General features: G+C 41.7%; 1 protein-coding gene across 5 annotated transcripts; it reads left to right on the top strand.

Moving 5' to 3' along the window:
• Positions 1–1,836: 1,836 nt before the first annotated feature.
• Positions 1,837–11,367, top strand: RNF6 (ring finger protein 6). 5 transcript variants are annotated; one of them, XM_074377945.1, is made up of 5 exons: positions 1,837–2,628; positions 3,289–3,371; positions 4,929–5,136; positions 6,011–6,106; positions 8,548–11,367. In XM_074377945.1, exons 3-5 carry the CDS (start codon positions 4,947–4,949, stop codon positions 10,293–10,295), a joined length of 2,034 nt encoding a protein of 677 aa, XP_074234046.1. In that variant the 5' UTR covers positions 1,837–2,628; positions 3,289–3,371; positions 4,929–4,946; the 3' UTR covers positions 10,296–11,367. The 5 variants fall into 5 exon arrangements, with proteins under 5 accessions (XP_074234046.1, XP_045370130.2, XP_010949863.2 ...); XM_045514174.2 differs by lacking the exon at positions 1,837–2,628 and adding an exon at positions 2,667–2,798; XM_010951561.3 differs by lacking the exon at positions 1,837–2,628 and adding an exon at positions 2,721–2,843.
• The last annotated feature ends 5,768 nt before the right edge of the window (positions 11,368–17,135 follow it).

Here is a 17,135-nt window from a genome sequence, read left to right as displayed (position 1 = left end):
TAATTAAGGCTGTCAGTCTAAGAAGCCAAAATCATTTAAACATTGTAAGTATATAAAATAGCAAATATACAGAAGACCCTTTTAATGTTTTGGTTTTAATTCTTTTATACCTTTTTATTCTTAATTGTAAAAAGCCCTGGAGTTAAAAGATGCATACACACTAAAAAGGCCAGGTACCATCCCAGTAAACGAGATTAATTAGGCCAGAGATTTGGGCATGTTATGAGACCTGAAAATACAGATATCCAGAATGATCCATCCCTCTGTTCCAATGATCATATCTAGAACCCTTTTATAGTCACTCTGTCCTAAGCTACAAAAACTGAAGCAGCATGTTAGATTCAAGTTACATGCATTACCTATCTACTCACAGAAAACTGCCGCTTTCCACAAAGTAAATCACTTGATCAGACTTCATATTTTTTGACTCTTAGGATATATACAGTTTAACATTTAAAAATACTTGCACTTGAGTTACATACTCACTAAAAAGCGTATAGATATTTTAAAGGGTTTCTGCTTGAATTTTGGATATCTCACATGTGATTTTCTGACTTGTACTCACAAATTTCTAATTTCTTAGGCTTTATACTAACATGCATTGATCATGTTTGAGAAAAGTCTGCATTTTTCTCTGCTCATCTACGCAGCTGGCTGAGGGGAGTGTTGTGCCAGGTGTTGTGCTAAGTCCTGGGACTATTAAAATGAATAAAACCATCTCTTGGAACTTGAGGAGTTTAGACTTTTACATGGGAGAGACCTACAAATGAACAGAAGATCAATGTAAGTACTTGTTCAGTGGCTATCGTTTTCCATCGAAAAGGAAGGCAAGGGGCCTTGTTTGTCTCTTTTTTTAATTGAGTTATAGTCATTTTACAATGTTGTGCCAAATTCCAGTGTAGAGCACAATTTTTCAGTTATACATGAACATACATGTATTCATTGTCACATTTATTTTTTGCTGTGAGCTACCAGAAGATCTTGTATATATTTCCCTGTGCTATACAGTATAATCTTGTTTAGCTATTCTGCATATGCCTGTCAGTATCTACAAATTTTGAACTCCCAGTCTGTCCCTTCCCACCCCCCACCCCCTTGGCAACCAGTTTGTATTCTGTGTCTGTGAGTTTGTTTCTGTTTTCTATTTATGCTTTTTTTTCTTTCTTCCTTCCTTTTTTAAGATTCCACATATGAGCAATCTCATATGGTACTTTTCTTTCTCTTTCTGGCTAATGGCCTTGTCTGTCTTATCGTCTGCTGTTATCACTTGCACCTAATACCTAGTGGCACTCGGTATTTGTTAAGTAAATGAATAGGTGTTACAATAGTTATACAAAGGAAGCTATAGGAGCCCCCATACTGGGAATATCTGCCTATGTGTGTTTTATGTGTGGCTAGAGGGTGAGGTGAGGGTGTCACTTCAGAGGTTATCAGAAAACATTCCTTGAAGATGAGATATGAAGTGAGTCCTAAGAGATAGAGGAAATTATGTAAAAGTGGGGTTGGGGGTTGCTTGGGAGTTCATTGCGATTGTTGAGGAATTTCTCATAGTTCTGAGGTGCCAAGAAGTGTTCAGTCTGGAGTTATGCGGCAGAGAGATCCTGAAGGGCTTTGTAGATTGCATTATATATATACTTCCATGTTAGTATCTAACAACATGCTGATTAAAAAAAAGAGAACAAACTTGCCCCTCTACCCCTACTGCGCTGGTAGCTCATGGATGCTAACGAACATCTGTTTGTTACCCAGGCGCTCAGCATAACGGCGGGGACTAACAGCTCCTACAAAGTTCCGGCAGGAGTGAACCAATGAGGAATGACAGCAGTTTGAGCGCCTTGCGATGATTAAGGCCTCTGGATGGTAGGGAAGTCAGGGAGCCTTTCCCAGGCTGGCCAGACTTAGTCAAGGGCTTCACTAGTGGTGAGGTGAGTTCGGTAAGTGTCACACCCAGAAATAAAACCAGAGACGCGACTGTGAAGGAGTTGCAAAGTGCATTCCTAGCGGGAAAGTGAGTGAACCCGAATAAAAACGCTGGGGAACTGATTCAGTGTGGAGCAGCGGGGGAAGAGCGCCTGGCTGGGGAGCCACCTGACACTGGGCAGCAGAGGGGTAAGAACAGGCGGCTGGGTTGCAATCTAGCCCGCTCGGCAAACGAGCGACACCACGGCGCAGAGGAGGTGGTGGGACTTCCCAAGAGGGGCGGCAGGCTGCGTCCCGGCGACAGTGCGGCCGCCGAGAGCGCGGCAGGCGGCCCCGTGACCGCCGGCCCTGGCGCGAGCGCTGCGGGCCGGAACGCGGGACGCCGGCCTCCTGGATCCCGCCGGACGCAGTTTCCTGTCGCAACGGCGAGCGCCCGGCGGCGGCGCGTCTGCCGTCGCGCAGGGGCGGCCCGGCCGCAGGGAAGACGGGTGGGGCCGGCCGTCCCTTCTTCAGCGCCTTCTCTCCGGTGGGCAGTCCCGCAGCGGCACGGGCTTCTCTTCGGCAGACGACTAGAGGGCGCCGCCGCCTCCGGAGGCGCGGATGCGAGCCCCGCCCGCCGGCCAGTCGCAGCCTCCGGGGCCCGAGAGGACAGCCGCCCGCCGCGCACTTGTCTCCCCGCAGCGGCAGGACGGCCCAGGCCCCAGCGAGGTGAGCTCGGGCAACGCTCCGGCCACACTGCCGCTTCCGGGAGACGCGGGGTCCGCACGCCCGCCCTGGGCCCCGCGCCTCCTCTGATTGGCTCCCCGCGCTCGCCCCGCGCTCCCCTCGTCGGTGATTGGCTCCGAGGTCCCGCCTGTCACCTGCTTCCCGGTGGGAATGTAGGTAGCTAAGGGAAGCGTTACCCCAGGGCCGGCTGGGAAGAGGTTGGTTGGGCCCTTGAGCCCAGTTTGTTTACTGTGGCGGGGGTCGTACCCTGGCGCGAGCTTCTGTCGCAACGGCCAGGAAGGGAACCAGTACCGCGACGGGGGGCGGGGGTGGCGAGAAAGTGAAGGCGTGGAAGTCAGCGGGGGCACCCTACCCGGGCAGCACCCGAGGGGAGCGGGATTGGGAGGGAGGCCTCTTAGAGAGGAGTTGTAATCCCAGGAGCAGTGACAGTGTGGGAGGTAGGCCTACTTTCTGTTGGGGGAGAAACGGGCCTTGCGGGAGATTCACATGACCTAATTGGGATCTAATTTTCTAGGTGAGTTTGTAACAGAATCCAATGGAGATTTTGCTGTGGCTTTGCAGCGGAGTTGGGAGACTCCTAGCCGATCCGGGACTTCAAACAGACAACTTATTGAATAACTGAACTCTCTTTTATTGCTTCAGATGGGCAGCTGTCAAAAAAAGCACAAACAACGGAAGGATGCAAACCATTTCATGTATTAAAAGCATGTTGAAAGGCTGATAAGGTATTCACTTTGGTTTAATTGTGGTTAATTCTATGAGAATATTACCTTTTGAGGAGAAGCTCTTAAAGTTTTGATTAGCATCAAGGTATCTAGACTTTATGATAGGTTTCACATTTTTAAATTGTGTAATACAAAAATCATATTACTACTGTACCTACCAGATAATGCTCTTTGCTAATGATGGTCTAGTCCTGATTATTCTGAAAATGGAAAGAAATCTTGAGTTTTCAATGATTTTATTTTGCACATGATTAGATAATGCTACTAGATCTTTCCTTAAAAAAAGACGTAGTAATCACTTGAAAAATCGTTGAATTTGTAATTTAATGTTAGAATGTGCATGAGGTTGGATAGTTGCTAACTCACTCAATAGTTTACCCTTGTGGACTCATTTCACTTTGTATTTAAAGTAGTTTGCTCATTAAACACTAAGTCATAGTCAAAACAGTTGCTTCACTGGCCCCCTAGTCATTTGCTATATTACACACGCCCTTTAGTGGCATACCAGAAATTGTCCAGGAATGGTTTTTTTCAGCCACAGAACACCCAGCTTAGGTCTTAAAGTTAGACCTGGGCCCTACCCTGCAAAATTCTGACCTAGGATTGGGGGTACAATCTGGGCATGTGTACTTTTAAAAATTTCCTCAAGTGACTTTGATGTGCATTCCCAGTTGAGAACTGTAGCTTTAATCAATAGATGCGTTTAAGAAATTCTAAGACATTTATGAAACAAATAGTTTTCTCCCTTGATTCCTTACAGCTTAAAAGTAAGCTTCTCATGAATGACATTTAAGTATCATCTAAAAGCAGTGTTTGCCTTGGCAAGATTAGGAAGTTTCCCTGGCACCCAGAGACCTCTGGGACTAACCATTCCAGGCTTAGGCACGAGGTTCTGTATAGGGAGACCCACAAGCTCTGATGCACTTTCACAGTCCGCAGAGCTGTGCATGTAGTATTTTTCCTCTTAGGTTTAAGAGAGATCAACTCCAAGTCTGGAGTATTCAGCAGATATAGTAGACTAAATTATTTCTACCTCAACAAAGGGCAAGGGGGTTAATATTATATTTATAAGCTTTATTTTGGGAAGAATACCCTTGCTGGAAATAGAAATGATACCTTCCCACTACCCAATAACTCTTTGCTTGTTATTTGCTTTTTATTATTGAATAATTCAGACTTAAAATTTGTATGCTAACAAGGCGTCCAAATATTTGTAATATCAATGAGGGTGTTTAACTTTGCAGGAGAGTCAAAGAGGTTAAAAAAAAAAAAAGAGAGATAATCACTTTAGTTTTCAGGTGTGCAAAATGTGTGGCGAAACCATCCAGCCTAACTTAATTGATGGGTTTAGGCAAAGAAGTAGGTCTAAGTGTGTTCTACCTCCTAGCAGCTGTCTTTCATTTTATTTATAAATGCTTACCTGCAAGATTTGGCATGTGAAGTATTTCAGTAGTGGACAAAATTTAAAAATTAAAATAAAAAAACTGTAAGTTAAAACACGAAGCCATGTGTAGTCCATGACTAAAGTCTTGAATTTTGTATGTGTCGTTTGAACAGAAAGCCAGGAATCTCAGCATGAATCGGGCTAGATCCAGATCAGATGATGGTGGTGAGGAAGCCTCATCTCAAGACCTGAATCATGAAAATGAGAGAAGATGGCAGCAAGAGCGTCTCCACAGAGAAGAAGCCTATTATCAGTTTATAAATGACCTTAATGATGAAGATTATCGGCTTATGAGAGACCATAATCTTTTAGGCACCCCTGGTAAGAGATGGGTGAAAAAGGAAATACCCTTTTCAGCATTATAAGGAAGAATTTGAAAATAAGGAGAGTCTTTTTTTTTCACCCTGTCTTCCCTCTCCCAGAATACAGTGTACTATTTTTTTTAACCTTAAGAGCTTTTTAACATAACAACATAGGAAATCATTGGCTTACTTCTGTGTTTTATAAGTTAAGTAAGAATATTGGACATACAGTACTGTTACATAAGGGCCAAACTAACCAACAGGTTAATGCTCATAATAGTGTCATATATTTACATATATGGTTCTATTTCTCTTAAATAATAATTGTATAAATAAAATATTATTTATTTAAAACTTAATTCTAACTCATTTGAGGTGTTATTTATTAATGAATTAATAACTGAATTTAGTAACTCCCAAAATGTCCATTGTGTTCCCATACATTTTTTACAAATTAATTTCACAGATGAACTAACGGGACCTGGTATGTTTGTATATATTGTATATTGCATATTTGAATACTGTATATTGGATTACCCACATAATGAACTAGGTAAAATTCAAATAAATAAAGATTTGAAGTTTTCTCCAGAAATACTCCTTTCTTAATTTCTTTTTAACTCTGGTAAAAATCCACAGAATTATAGCTTATAACTTCCTAAGTGTATCAACTGCACTTATTAATTATTCAAATTGAATCTTAATTTTAAGGAAACAATGAAAGTGATGTGTACTTGCATCGATTAAACATTTTTAACTTTCAGTTTACAGAACATGAAAACAATAGAGTATCTTCTAAGATTGCTGAAGATTCATCTTACCTTTTGTGAGTTTTCATAAAACTTAGAAATTAAAAAATTTTAATTTCAGTGAGCAATTTTCCATTGTTTTAGGAGAAATAACATCAGAAGAATTACAACAGCGGTTAGATGGAGTCAAGGAACAGCTGGCATCACAGCCCAACTTGAGAGATGGGACAAATACCAGAGGTACCGTGGACTCCTTTCTGTAAGGAGCAGGTTTGACTGGAACAACTGTAGACTTGAACTTACAGGATATGTTGTACAATCTTGTGTTTTTAATGTTTTCCAGACTTAATGTGATACTCATCCAGATAGTCTTTATGTATTATGTGCAGAGCTGTATAGTGTGGTTAGGCAATACAGGACAGGATGTCTCACATACAGATGGTCTTCAGGGAGCTCACGTATCTGAAATAGTGTACCGTTAATTTCCAGCAGAGTTCTTTTTAATCTTAGAAGGTACACACTACTATTTTTTTAAGTAATATAACTAAACTTAGCTTCTAAAAATTTATACAGAGCAATACAGAAAGACTGAGTTAGGAAACCTATTTTTTTGTTACTTTGTTTTGTTGTTTTTGTGTGTTGCTGTGTTGTTTACTGAAAAAACACTAAGGCATACCATAAGGAATTCTTACAAAAAAACAAATCCTCTTAAAAAAAAAATCAAACTAAGCAGAAGTACATAGAGTTAAAAGTAAAGCCAACTTTCATGTACCTCTTACCAGTCCTGCTTCCTTCCCAAGAAGTCTTCATTAGTAGTAGTGTCATGCATTGTAGGGTGAAGACTACTAGAAACCCTAAAATTCAAGGGCTCAATAAGATAGAAGTTTATTAGCCACCTTCAGGCATTTAATAGTCACGTGTGGCTAGAGGCTTCTGAATTGGACAGCACAGGTAGAGAGATCTCCACTAGTGTGGGGGGTTTACTGGACACTGCTGCTCCTGGGTCCTGCTTGGTGATCAAGCTAAGTCACCGCCACATCTGGGTTCCAACTGGCAAGTCCAGTTTCCAGAACGAGGTCCAGGCACCTGCCAGAAAGTGAGATCCATCACTTCCACACCCATTCCACTGATGAGAACTTAGTCACATGGCCACACCCAATTGCCAGGCTGTTCACAGGACCATTGCAATGCACTTACAGTGGACGAAGCTGGTACAGATTGTGTTAATGAGTGAACTCTTTCACACACACCGTCAGCATTATGTTCTAGTGATTAAAGAAGTAGCATTTAGAACGATTTATTGTTTATCTGCCTTTTACTCATACGTCTTTGCAAATTAAAATGGAAAGTGAATATTAACCTTTTTTCTTCTTTATATTTAGTTGTGTAAATTGTACTATGTTGGTATAGCTGGTAATACTGATCCTTTGAATATGTTTTAATGGAAAATGTACCCATCACACGTGAAATAGCTTATACCTCTAGAATATGGCTAAAGTTGCTGTTTATTTTATTGATACCAGCAGCTGATTAACAGGTTTAACTTTCAACATTTAGAAAAGTTTTTTATGAGAGATTGCAGTAATGAAGTAAAATCAAAGCAATTTCATTTAATAGCTATTTTTGAATAAAACAAACTTTAAGTCTAAAGTCTATATAGTTAATGTGCATTAGATTGCTTTTCACTGAGTTTTGTACTTTTTATAATCCACTGATTAAAAATGGAATACTTAAGCTTCACACAGTAGCACTGTCATAATAAGTTTTTTAGGGGCATGTTTATTTTCAAATTGGTTCAATCAGCAATGTTAATTGAGAGTATGGTTTGTACCAAGTACTGTTGTAGAGGTTAGGGATTTAACAGAGAATAAAGCCATACAAAACTCTTTGTCTTCATGGAGTTCACATTCTAAATGAACAGAAAATATATTTTATTGTATTATATGTAATGACTAACATTGAGGGCTTCCAGTGTGCCAGATATTATACTAATCATTTTATATAATGTCTTATTTTATCCTCATGATAATCCTTTGACATCTCTACTATTATTATCTTTAATTTACAGGTAAGGATGCAGCCACAAAGACCTTAAGTATCATGCCTAAAGCTTTCCATCTTCATATAAAGACATAGTGTGGTTCTAACACTGTATTCATAAAGCCACATTTCTTGAGATGTACATTTTTGGCAGTTCCTGAGAGGATAAAATTTTCAAGGTTACCAAAAGACGTGGTTGCAAAAATGATTGGATTGCCTTTACCAAAAGGATTCCACAAATTCAAGATGAACTATATATAAGTTTTGCCACTGTATTTGATTGATATTGCCATATGAATAAAGCAATTTAAATGCACAGTTTTGATATTAGATATAATTCTCATTTGCCTTAATATTTTGCCAATAATAGGCACATAGAAAGCAAGAGTGAGGATATCTTCACATCTTTGCACAAATAGTATTTAATATTTTATGATCTTAATGTGTGTATTATAGTATGCTTGTAGTATACACCTTTTAGAAAGTTCAGGTTTTTGGCCGTTTTTTATTCATTAAAATGCACAGGTATTCTTAAATATGATTTAATTTAATGAAAACTTTGTTTATCTTACAAATTTTCAATAAAAATCTAAGGATGAATTTTAGGAATCGATCTTAAATTGATTTGGTTTGCTTTCCAGACTCAGGAGTCCCTAGAGGAAGTCCGAACGACGCCTCTCTGCTGGAATGGCTGAACACCTTCCGTCGCACAGGAAACGCAACTCGAAGTGGACAGAACGGGAACCAAACTTGGAGAGCTGTGAGTCGAACAAACCCACACAGTGGAGAGTTCCGCTTCAGTCTGGAAATCCACATAAATCACGAGAATAGAGGATTTGAAATGGATGGCGAAGATTATCCGGGCGTGCCACTCTCAGCTGTTAGCAGGGATCACACCGCAAACAGGCAGCAGAGAGCAGCTAGTCCCGTGGCCAGGAGAACGAGGAGCCAGGCTGCAGGGAACCTCAGCGGTAGTGGCGCCGGTGTTCCAAGGACTAGGCTTAGTTCAGGGGGGCGGAATTCAGGAGAAGGACCTTTGTCCTCATTGGGAAGACTGAGGAGTGGATCTGGGGGAGCAGCTGGTGTTCTTAGAGCTGGTGCTCCCCGTGCTGATTTTAGCAGTCAGTCAGGTGGTAGTGAACTCAGGCAAAGGGAGGGGCAGCGGTTTGGAGCAGCACACATTTGGGAAAATGGGGCTAGAACTAATGTAACAGTGAGGAACACAAACCAAAGATTAGAGCCAATAAGACTACGGTCTACGTTCAATAGCCGAAGCCGATCACCAATTCAGAGGCAAGGCAGCACCGTTTATCGTAATTCACAAAGGGAAAGTAGACCTTCGCAGCAGACCACGAGGAGGTCTGCTAGGAGAGGTGTAACTCGTGTCTTTTTAGAGCAAGACAGAGCGCGCAGAGGCGCTGGGTACTCTCCGTTCTCTAACTCGAGACTTGTGTCAAGAATAACAGTAGAGGAAGGGGCGGAGCCCAGCAGGGCCTCTGCCGTGCGCCGCCGCCCCACAGTCACACTGGACCTTCAGGTGAGAAGGATTCGGCCTGGAGAAAACAGAGATCGGGACAGCATTGCAAACAGAACTCGGTCTAGGGTGGGGCTCGCAGAAAACACAGTCACCGTTGAAAGCAATAGTGGGGGCTTTCGCCGAACCATTTCTCGTTTAGAGCACTCAGGGATGCGGACCTACGTGAGCACCATAACCGTTCCTCTTCGTAGGATTTCTGAGAATGAGCTTGTTGAACCATCATCAGTGGCTCTTCGGTCAATTTTAAGGCAGATCATGACTGGATTTGGAGAACTGAGTTCTCTAATGGAGGCCGAATCTGAGTCAGAGCTTCAGAGAAGTGGCCGGCATTTGCCAGAGATGCACCCGGAAATGAGTAACCTGGGGATAGGTAATGCCATCGGCCAGCACAGTGACGGTTCCTCTCGGGGCCGGCAGGACCAGGAAGACAGCCCCGAGATGCGTGGTGGGAACGTGGCCACCCCGCCTCTCGCCCCGAGCAGTGACGGTAGAGGTGGCAGGCAGGTGCGAAATTCAAATAACTTAGTGGAAACTGGAACGCTGCCCATTCTCCGCCTCGCTCACTTCTTCTTACTTAACGAGGGCGATGACGAGGATCGCATACGAGGTTTAACCAAAGAGCAGATCGACAATCTTTCCACGCGGAACTATGAGCACAGCAGTGCGGAGAGCGAACCAGGCCGAATCTGCAGCGTTTGTATCAGCGACTACGTCACGGGAAACAAGCTCAGGCAGTTACCCTGCATGCATGAGTTTCACATCCATTGCATTGACCGATGGCTCTCAGAGAATTGCACTTGTCCCATCTGTCGGCAGCCGGTTTTAGGGTCCAGTATAGCAAACGATGGATGACGTGATGGGTCTATTCAAATATCACATTTTAGTAGAACGAGTATTCAGGCACTCTTTTGTTGAATTATCTGTGATGAACTAACCAGGATGAAAAATAACAAATTATTATAGTTTGAACTATTTTTTGTGTGTTTTTTAACTTGTTGAAAAGAGAAAATTTATATAAAATTTAAAATACAAACGATAGATTATCCTAAAGTGCAAAATAGTTGATATTGCTAGAACCAAATAACCTTTAAAATGTTTTTATTTTGGAAGTTTTGTCATGCTAAGCACTTTTGTATCTGCACAGTTCAGTAGGTTAAAAATCAGTCTTCTTTTTCTCAACAGTACCACAGACTTCGCTTGGACTTTTAAGTTCCATGGGCTTCATACCATGTCCAGACATTGGTGTGTAAATACACCTTTCTTTTTTTATTCTAAGGACAGTATCTTTTCATGAAAGAGTATTTGAATGTTTGCTAAGTGTATTTGTTACTTGAAATATTAAATTTAATATGCAAGATATCATATATGTATATTTAGATGTATAATTTTAAGGTTAAAATATTCAGTCTAGAAGCTACCAGTTTGGTTCTTATTTAAACTTTTGGGCTATGACTGCATATGGCACAATGTTTAATATTTACAGGATCATCTGTGGGAGGAAGGGGATTAAGATATTTAAAAACAGAGATAATTTATGAAGCGTCTCTGACAATCTGACTTATTAGACAGCAAGCAGTATATAACACTGAGCAAGCTTTTCTTTACTCAGAAATGGAACATGGATATTTTAGAACATATAGGTTATTTAACTTGAGTTGTGACTTTTTTGAAAGTGCAAACAATTTTTTGGATTATATTAAGTAAGGTATACAATATGCATGGTTTCTCAAGTTTCATTTAAAATCTAAAAAAAAGTGTCTGTAAAGAATCAAATGCATAGATAATACGTTAAGTTCACTTGGAGGCCAAAAAACTCCAAACAAAACAAAACAAAAACGTTAAGAGAATGTAGAATTTATATAAACACAGAAATATGCATTGAAGATCTGTTTCTACCAATAAATACTGAAACGTGTGAACTGTTCTTTGTTGCTTCACTGTGGTTTATTCGCTCAAGGAAGCAGTTATTTCGCACCTAGTAGAGGCCAGGCAGTGTCAAAGGTGTGAAGGATTCAGTAGAGGACAAACAGACAACGTCCCTACCTTCACAGGAAAGACATATTTGCTCTTAGAAATTGAAAATTGATTGACGAGTTACTGGTATGACTTTTGTTATTTGTTTATGAATAAATGACACAATTTCCTGTGCTTGGGCAAAATCACAAGAACAAATATCCCCAGGCCAGATTCTGTGAGATATAGATGTATCTCAGGGTTTAGTTTTTCCTTCTGATTAGTGCTTCTAAGCAGTTCATTCAGTAAGATGCACGCACGGGAACTGTGGGGGGCGGCATTTAACACCGGAGTGAAAGGTTTTAGTGAAGGTGATTCTGTTGTGAATCACTGGCTCATGTAGGTCACTTATGGGGCATACATAGGGCTCAGAAGTTTGATTTGAAGGCTTTAAATACTAGACTAAGGAATTGCTACCTTACAGACTTCTGGTGTCTCTCGGTAAATTTTAGTGGTGAATAGTGAGATCATTTCTCGTGTTGCAGGAAGATTGGTGTGGGGCGGTGTTCAGAACACAGTGGAGTGGAGAGAGGAAGCCAGAAAACCAATAAGGACACCATGGTGATGAATTTTTATTATCAGTTATCATCACCATCATCAGTTATTACCTAATCTACGGTGGTGACAATGAAACTGGAAAGAAAAGTGTATCAAAGTGTTGGGGCAAAAAGACATCATTTGGTTTCCAGCTCCCTATGAAGAGGTGGCGGAGTCATCTGTCGCAGGTGGAGAATCTCTTGAGTGGAAGAGGGAGCGCCGCTACAATTTACAAGCTTTGCCAAGTCAGACGTTTATCTGAAACACAGCCTTATTCACGTATCACACTCACTTCAGTGTCAAGGTTTGTCCCCAGCCTGACAGGAGACTTAAGTCAGCAATTACTGCTCATGTGGAATCTTCCTCAGGAAGTTCCTCCCTTGGTCTGACCAGTTAGGGAAATCAAGAAGAGAACAAAGAAAAGGGGAAATGAAAAAAGCAGGGATAAAGAAGAAATAAAAGCACGCTGACTGCAAGGCTGGTAGGGCCAGCATGTGAAGGGATCCCAGCTGGGCCTTTCAAATGGAATTAGATCGTGCCCTGCGTGGACAATTCCCCGAGAGCAGCAGGAAAGCTAAATGCGTTTTGTAAACTGGTATCCTAGTTGGGAACAAAGTATTTTCTTTAATATTTTCATTCATTTCCCGGTAAACCGGGACAAATACAGAGGTTCGTTATCTGTTTATATGGCTTCTACTTAGCAATGATTGTACCCTTTCTGGTTCCAATAGAGAAAGGAACAAATGGTTTAAAATTCTTCCTTTTAATATGATGTCCCATGACATGTCCTTAGAGCTTGTTCTGTGTAGTGTGGCTCTCTTGCAAACTTCTATTTCTAAGCTTGGGCCAGTCATGGGCTAGAGGCAGCTGGGGGAGCACAGCCTGGGCCTGAGTGCCTGAGTGCCTGAGTGCAGGCCCGAAGGTGTGACAACGGGAGGGTGTCAGTCATGCCCCCACAGCAGGTTCTCTTGAGCATGCACCTGCCTGACTCCTGCAAATACGAAGCATCCTTCACATATAGAAACAGTCACAGTTTGATTCTGGTTTACTCTCAGTCCTCTGTTGCTCTCCCAAACCACCTCTAACTATTTTCTATTCCTTGATCCCAACCGCCATCAGATAAATTAACATCACTATGGGTCACATCTTAGCTTCCTCTTTCCCAATTTATATAATCTTACTCCTTTCACCGCTACCACTACCCGCTACCCGGAGAGTCCTTTGGCCGATCCCTTTGCTAAAGCCCAGAACTGCAACTTGTGTTCTGCACAAGCAGGATGCTCTCTGACAGGCAGTTTGCCACATGATAGGTGGGAGGCCTTGTGCAAGAACTTCAACATTCTGCTCATCATTTTCCTCCTTTGAGAAATGTGCATAACAATCACACCTACCTAGTGGGCTCAGACAAGGTGATGCATGTATACGGTGAAGGTCCCTGCAACACAGGACTCCGTTAACCTCAGCTTAACATGTTGTTAACATTGTACCCAGTCTTGAGCTTAATTAATAAAAGCACTTTTGTTGCTGATTCATATCCAATTTGCGATCCATTTGGCTTAGCCTGGGGTACTTTTGTTCATTATTTGTTCTCAGTAAGTATCCGCCAGTGTGATCCTGATGGCTGTTTTTCTTTTCTTAAATGTACTCTACCATTTTTATTCTTGCTCATTGACTTTGTCTCTCCTCCAGCTTTTCTGCAAAGTCTGTGCTTCTGGGAATCAGTTTAAGGTTTTCATTTTTGTTTTGTTTTTAGTGATGCCATGAGACAAGAGATAAGACACTGCCTTGTATCACTGATAAAATATTCCATCTCTGAGCTTTAACAACTAATGCCTCTTCTGGATTCGTAGTGGTTCCTAGGTTTTCAGGAAGTTGGCATAGCCACAAGACTCTTTGATCTGCATTTTATGAATAGCAATATATTGAAAGGTAATGGGAATGCCCCAAATCTGATTGTGATCCTAATTTGATCCTCTCTCACTGCCAATAATCTGGAAGGGAAGGAGAGGGTGCCAGCCCCACTCTGGAGTGCCGCTAATACTGATCAGCACATCATTGTAATTTTCTATGACATTTCATTTGCCCAAAGAGATTTCATGCCATTGTCATTGGATATTCAAACCAACTTGAGAGCAGGTTGGATAAGAATTATTTATGCTGAAGTAACTGGACTACGGACAAGTGAGTAATTTGCCCAAATCAACCAAAAGGAGGCCAGGGGCAGTGCCAGAAACAGACCTTGGGTTTCTCTGGATTTTTGGATTTTTGTTTCATGCTAAATGATCAAAGAATCAGAATGGTGTTGATCATGCTGGTGCAGAACCCATGAAGCCACCAGCCATGACATCCTCTGGGGAAGAAAGATGGTGAACAATGACAAATTAGGTAAAATTAACAGTAGGAAACTTTTTTTCTTTTTACAGCAGTCACTTTCACTGGCAAATGTGACCTCCAGCCCTTCTCAAAGTCTTCTTGCTGCTTTCTGTGAGTCTCACATGTGCTTGCAAACAAGTTCTCTTAGGTCCCACTCACTGTCTACAGCTACAGTATCAGTAAGGATCTGATATCGCAGTGGCCACATCTTAGATCTAAAAAACATGGTAGGCTTTGAGGATTGGGGTAGGTTATTTTCTATAGCATTTGTGGACATGAAATGGGTAGGGCTTGGTTGTCTCAATCATGTTGCATGTTTAAACATCCAAACTTGTGTCCAAATAAGGAAAAAAAAAACAAGTTTTGGACACTCGCCCCAGAAAGATTACATCCTGCCCAGCGGGAAAGGGAACCACTGACCTCTGCTACTAGTTGTACCCAAGTTTTCTGAGTTGATACAGAGAGTAAAAGAAGAGGGTGATCAGGGTTCTCCAGAACCTTACAGAGAACCGAGAAAAGATAAGATATCAAACTCATACCTCTGTTTACTCAGCCCTGCCAGCACTGTGCTACCTTTTTGTTCTCATTTTGGGCCCTGCCTGCTTACATTGGAATTTCAAGTTTCAACTCAGTATACCCCCTTAGGGGCCCAACACAATTTAAACATAAGAATCACTGAGAGTAAGATTATATCATCACAGGATACAAATTTGGTTCCAACCAAAACCATGTCAGACACACTTCCAGCAATGATTAAGAGGGTCTTCAGAAATATGGTTGAAGTTGATATGTAGTCAAATCAGAATTATTCTGAGTCTTAAAGGCAAACATGCCAAATAAAAAATAAATACATAAACTTAAATGATCATTTTGGAACAAAGCATTCAAATAAGAAAGTCCAGTCGAAGGAAAGACCTCTAATGTTAATTACAAAAGGCATCACTTTCCAAACAATGGAAAGGTGCTACCAGATAATGCAATCCATTAGTGAACTTTCAGCATGACAGAGTCAGCAACAGAGCCTCTAGGAAAACTGAACTGAAAAAAATTTTTCATTCTCTGTCAGAAAATTTGAGTGAAATTTGGTTAGCTGTATTTACAGTATTTGAGTTACACCTGTATTTTAGAAGCAGTGGTATAGAATATGACTGCAAATTACACTTTCCTATTCCCAGCTCCCAGAAAGCATGTCGTGAGGCTGAATTTAGATCAAGAGAAAAGGGTAAAATTTAAGTAAGAACAAATGCCTTGATGACTCTCACCCATCCTCCAGATCTTGCTTACAGGTTGCCACAGCCTGGAGCTCTGCAGGCAACTCAGGGCAGCTCAGTCACAGCAAGCTAAAGGGCGTCCAGCTCTGGGTTTTGTAGCCAGCGGAGCCGGTCCTTTCCTGCTTTACAGGATCTTTGCAGATAGTATGGGGAGCTGCCAGAGCTGTGCTACCCAACTACCACTGAATTCCTAGTCTTCTCAGTGCCTTTGAGAAGACTCTATTTAACATTTGATTAAAACATGCTGAATGCCCTACCCACAACCAAAAGTCTCATCTGCCCCCATCGTCCTCCCATCTGACTGCCATGGTGTCCGCAGGAATTTCCAGACTGCCTTCGCCTCTAACCTTTATTATTTATCTGAATCTACTCATCTTGGAAGACTCAACTTTTCCCAGGAAGCCATCTTTATGTACTCTAATTGAAACTGTTCTCTCTTCAAAACAAAAACAATTCTAAAATACAAGACACATGTACAAAGGTTCTAACTGCTCCCTGCAATTATTTAGATTATTTTTTTTTTAAATAGCAAATTTCTTTCAAAAATTATTTTGGTACCCTTGATTTGATGGTACTCACGGCAATGCTAATGCTATCTGTTGGATTATCCACCCGTTAAGGAACATTATGAGATTAGGGACTTTGATTAATTGCTGTATCTCTGAAGCCTAGAATAGCACCCACACATAATAGGTTCTCAGTATGTTCAACGAATGAATAAAAGGGAAGTCTTATAGCTGTCTTCAAATATTTAAAAAACAACGTGGTGCATGTGTGGGTGGGGACTTTCTTCTGTGCTTCCTGAGACAAAGACCTATGTATGGGAACTAGTGGGACTGAATACACAAACTTTCTGACATTTAGAGTTGATAATCACCTCTAGTTTAGAGTTGATTAGAGGTAGAGTTGAACACTACCCTTGGCAGACTCAGAAAGTGGTGGCTTCTCTTCTTCAGTCGAAGCACTCAGAATTAGAGGGGCATCTGTCAGGGGATTCCCTCTAACAGAAGCCGGTAGGCAGAACAATGCACCCCTCTCCACCCCACCCCAAGAAAGATCTCCATGTGCTAATCCCTAGAACCTGTGAATGTTACCTTACAAGGCAAAAGGGACTTTGTAGATGTGACTTAGATAAGGACCTCAAAATGGGGAGATTATCCTGGATTATTGGTGGGGGGTGGGGGATGCTCAATCTAATCACTTGTGTCATTAAAATCAGAGAACCTTTCCTTGCTGAGGTCGGAGTCAGAGGATAATATGAAGAAGGGTCACAGAGATGCAACACTGCTGGACCACGAGAAGAAATGGGGTAATTTACATTTTTTAACCAGTCCGTCAGATGGGGGCAGGGAAGGGTGGGGTGCATGTGGCTCAGAGAGGTCAGAAGTTAACCGAGATCAGAAAATTGAGAGGTGTGATACTTCCGGCACACCAGAGCTGACATTGGTACCAAGGAACCAGACACCACGAGAACTTCGGTTTTCCGCGATCCCCAAGG

This window comes from Camelus bactrianus, chromosome 14, assembly GCF_048773025.1.
Source record: "Camelus bactrianus isolate YW-2024 breed Bactrian camel chromosome 14, ASM4877302v1, whole genome shotgun sequence".
Taxonomy (NCBI): Eukaryota; Metazoa; Chordata; class Mammalia; order Artiodactyla; family Camelidae; genus Camelus; species Camelus bactrianus.
This window is presented reverse-complemented; position numbering and strand designations above follow the sequence as displayed.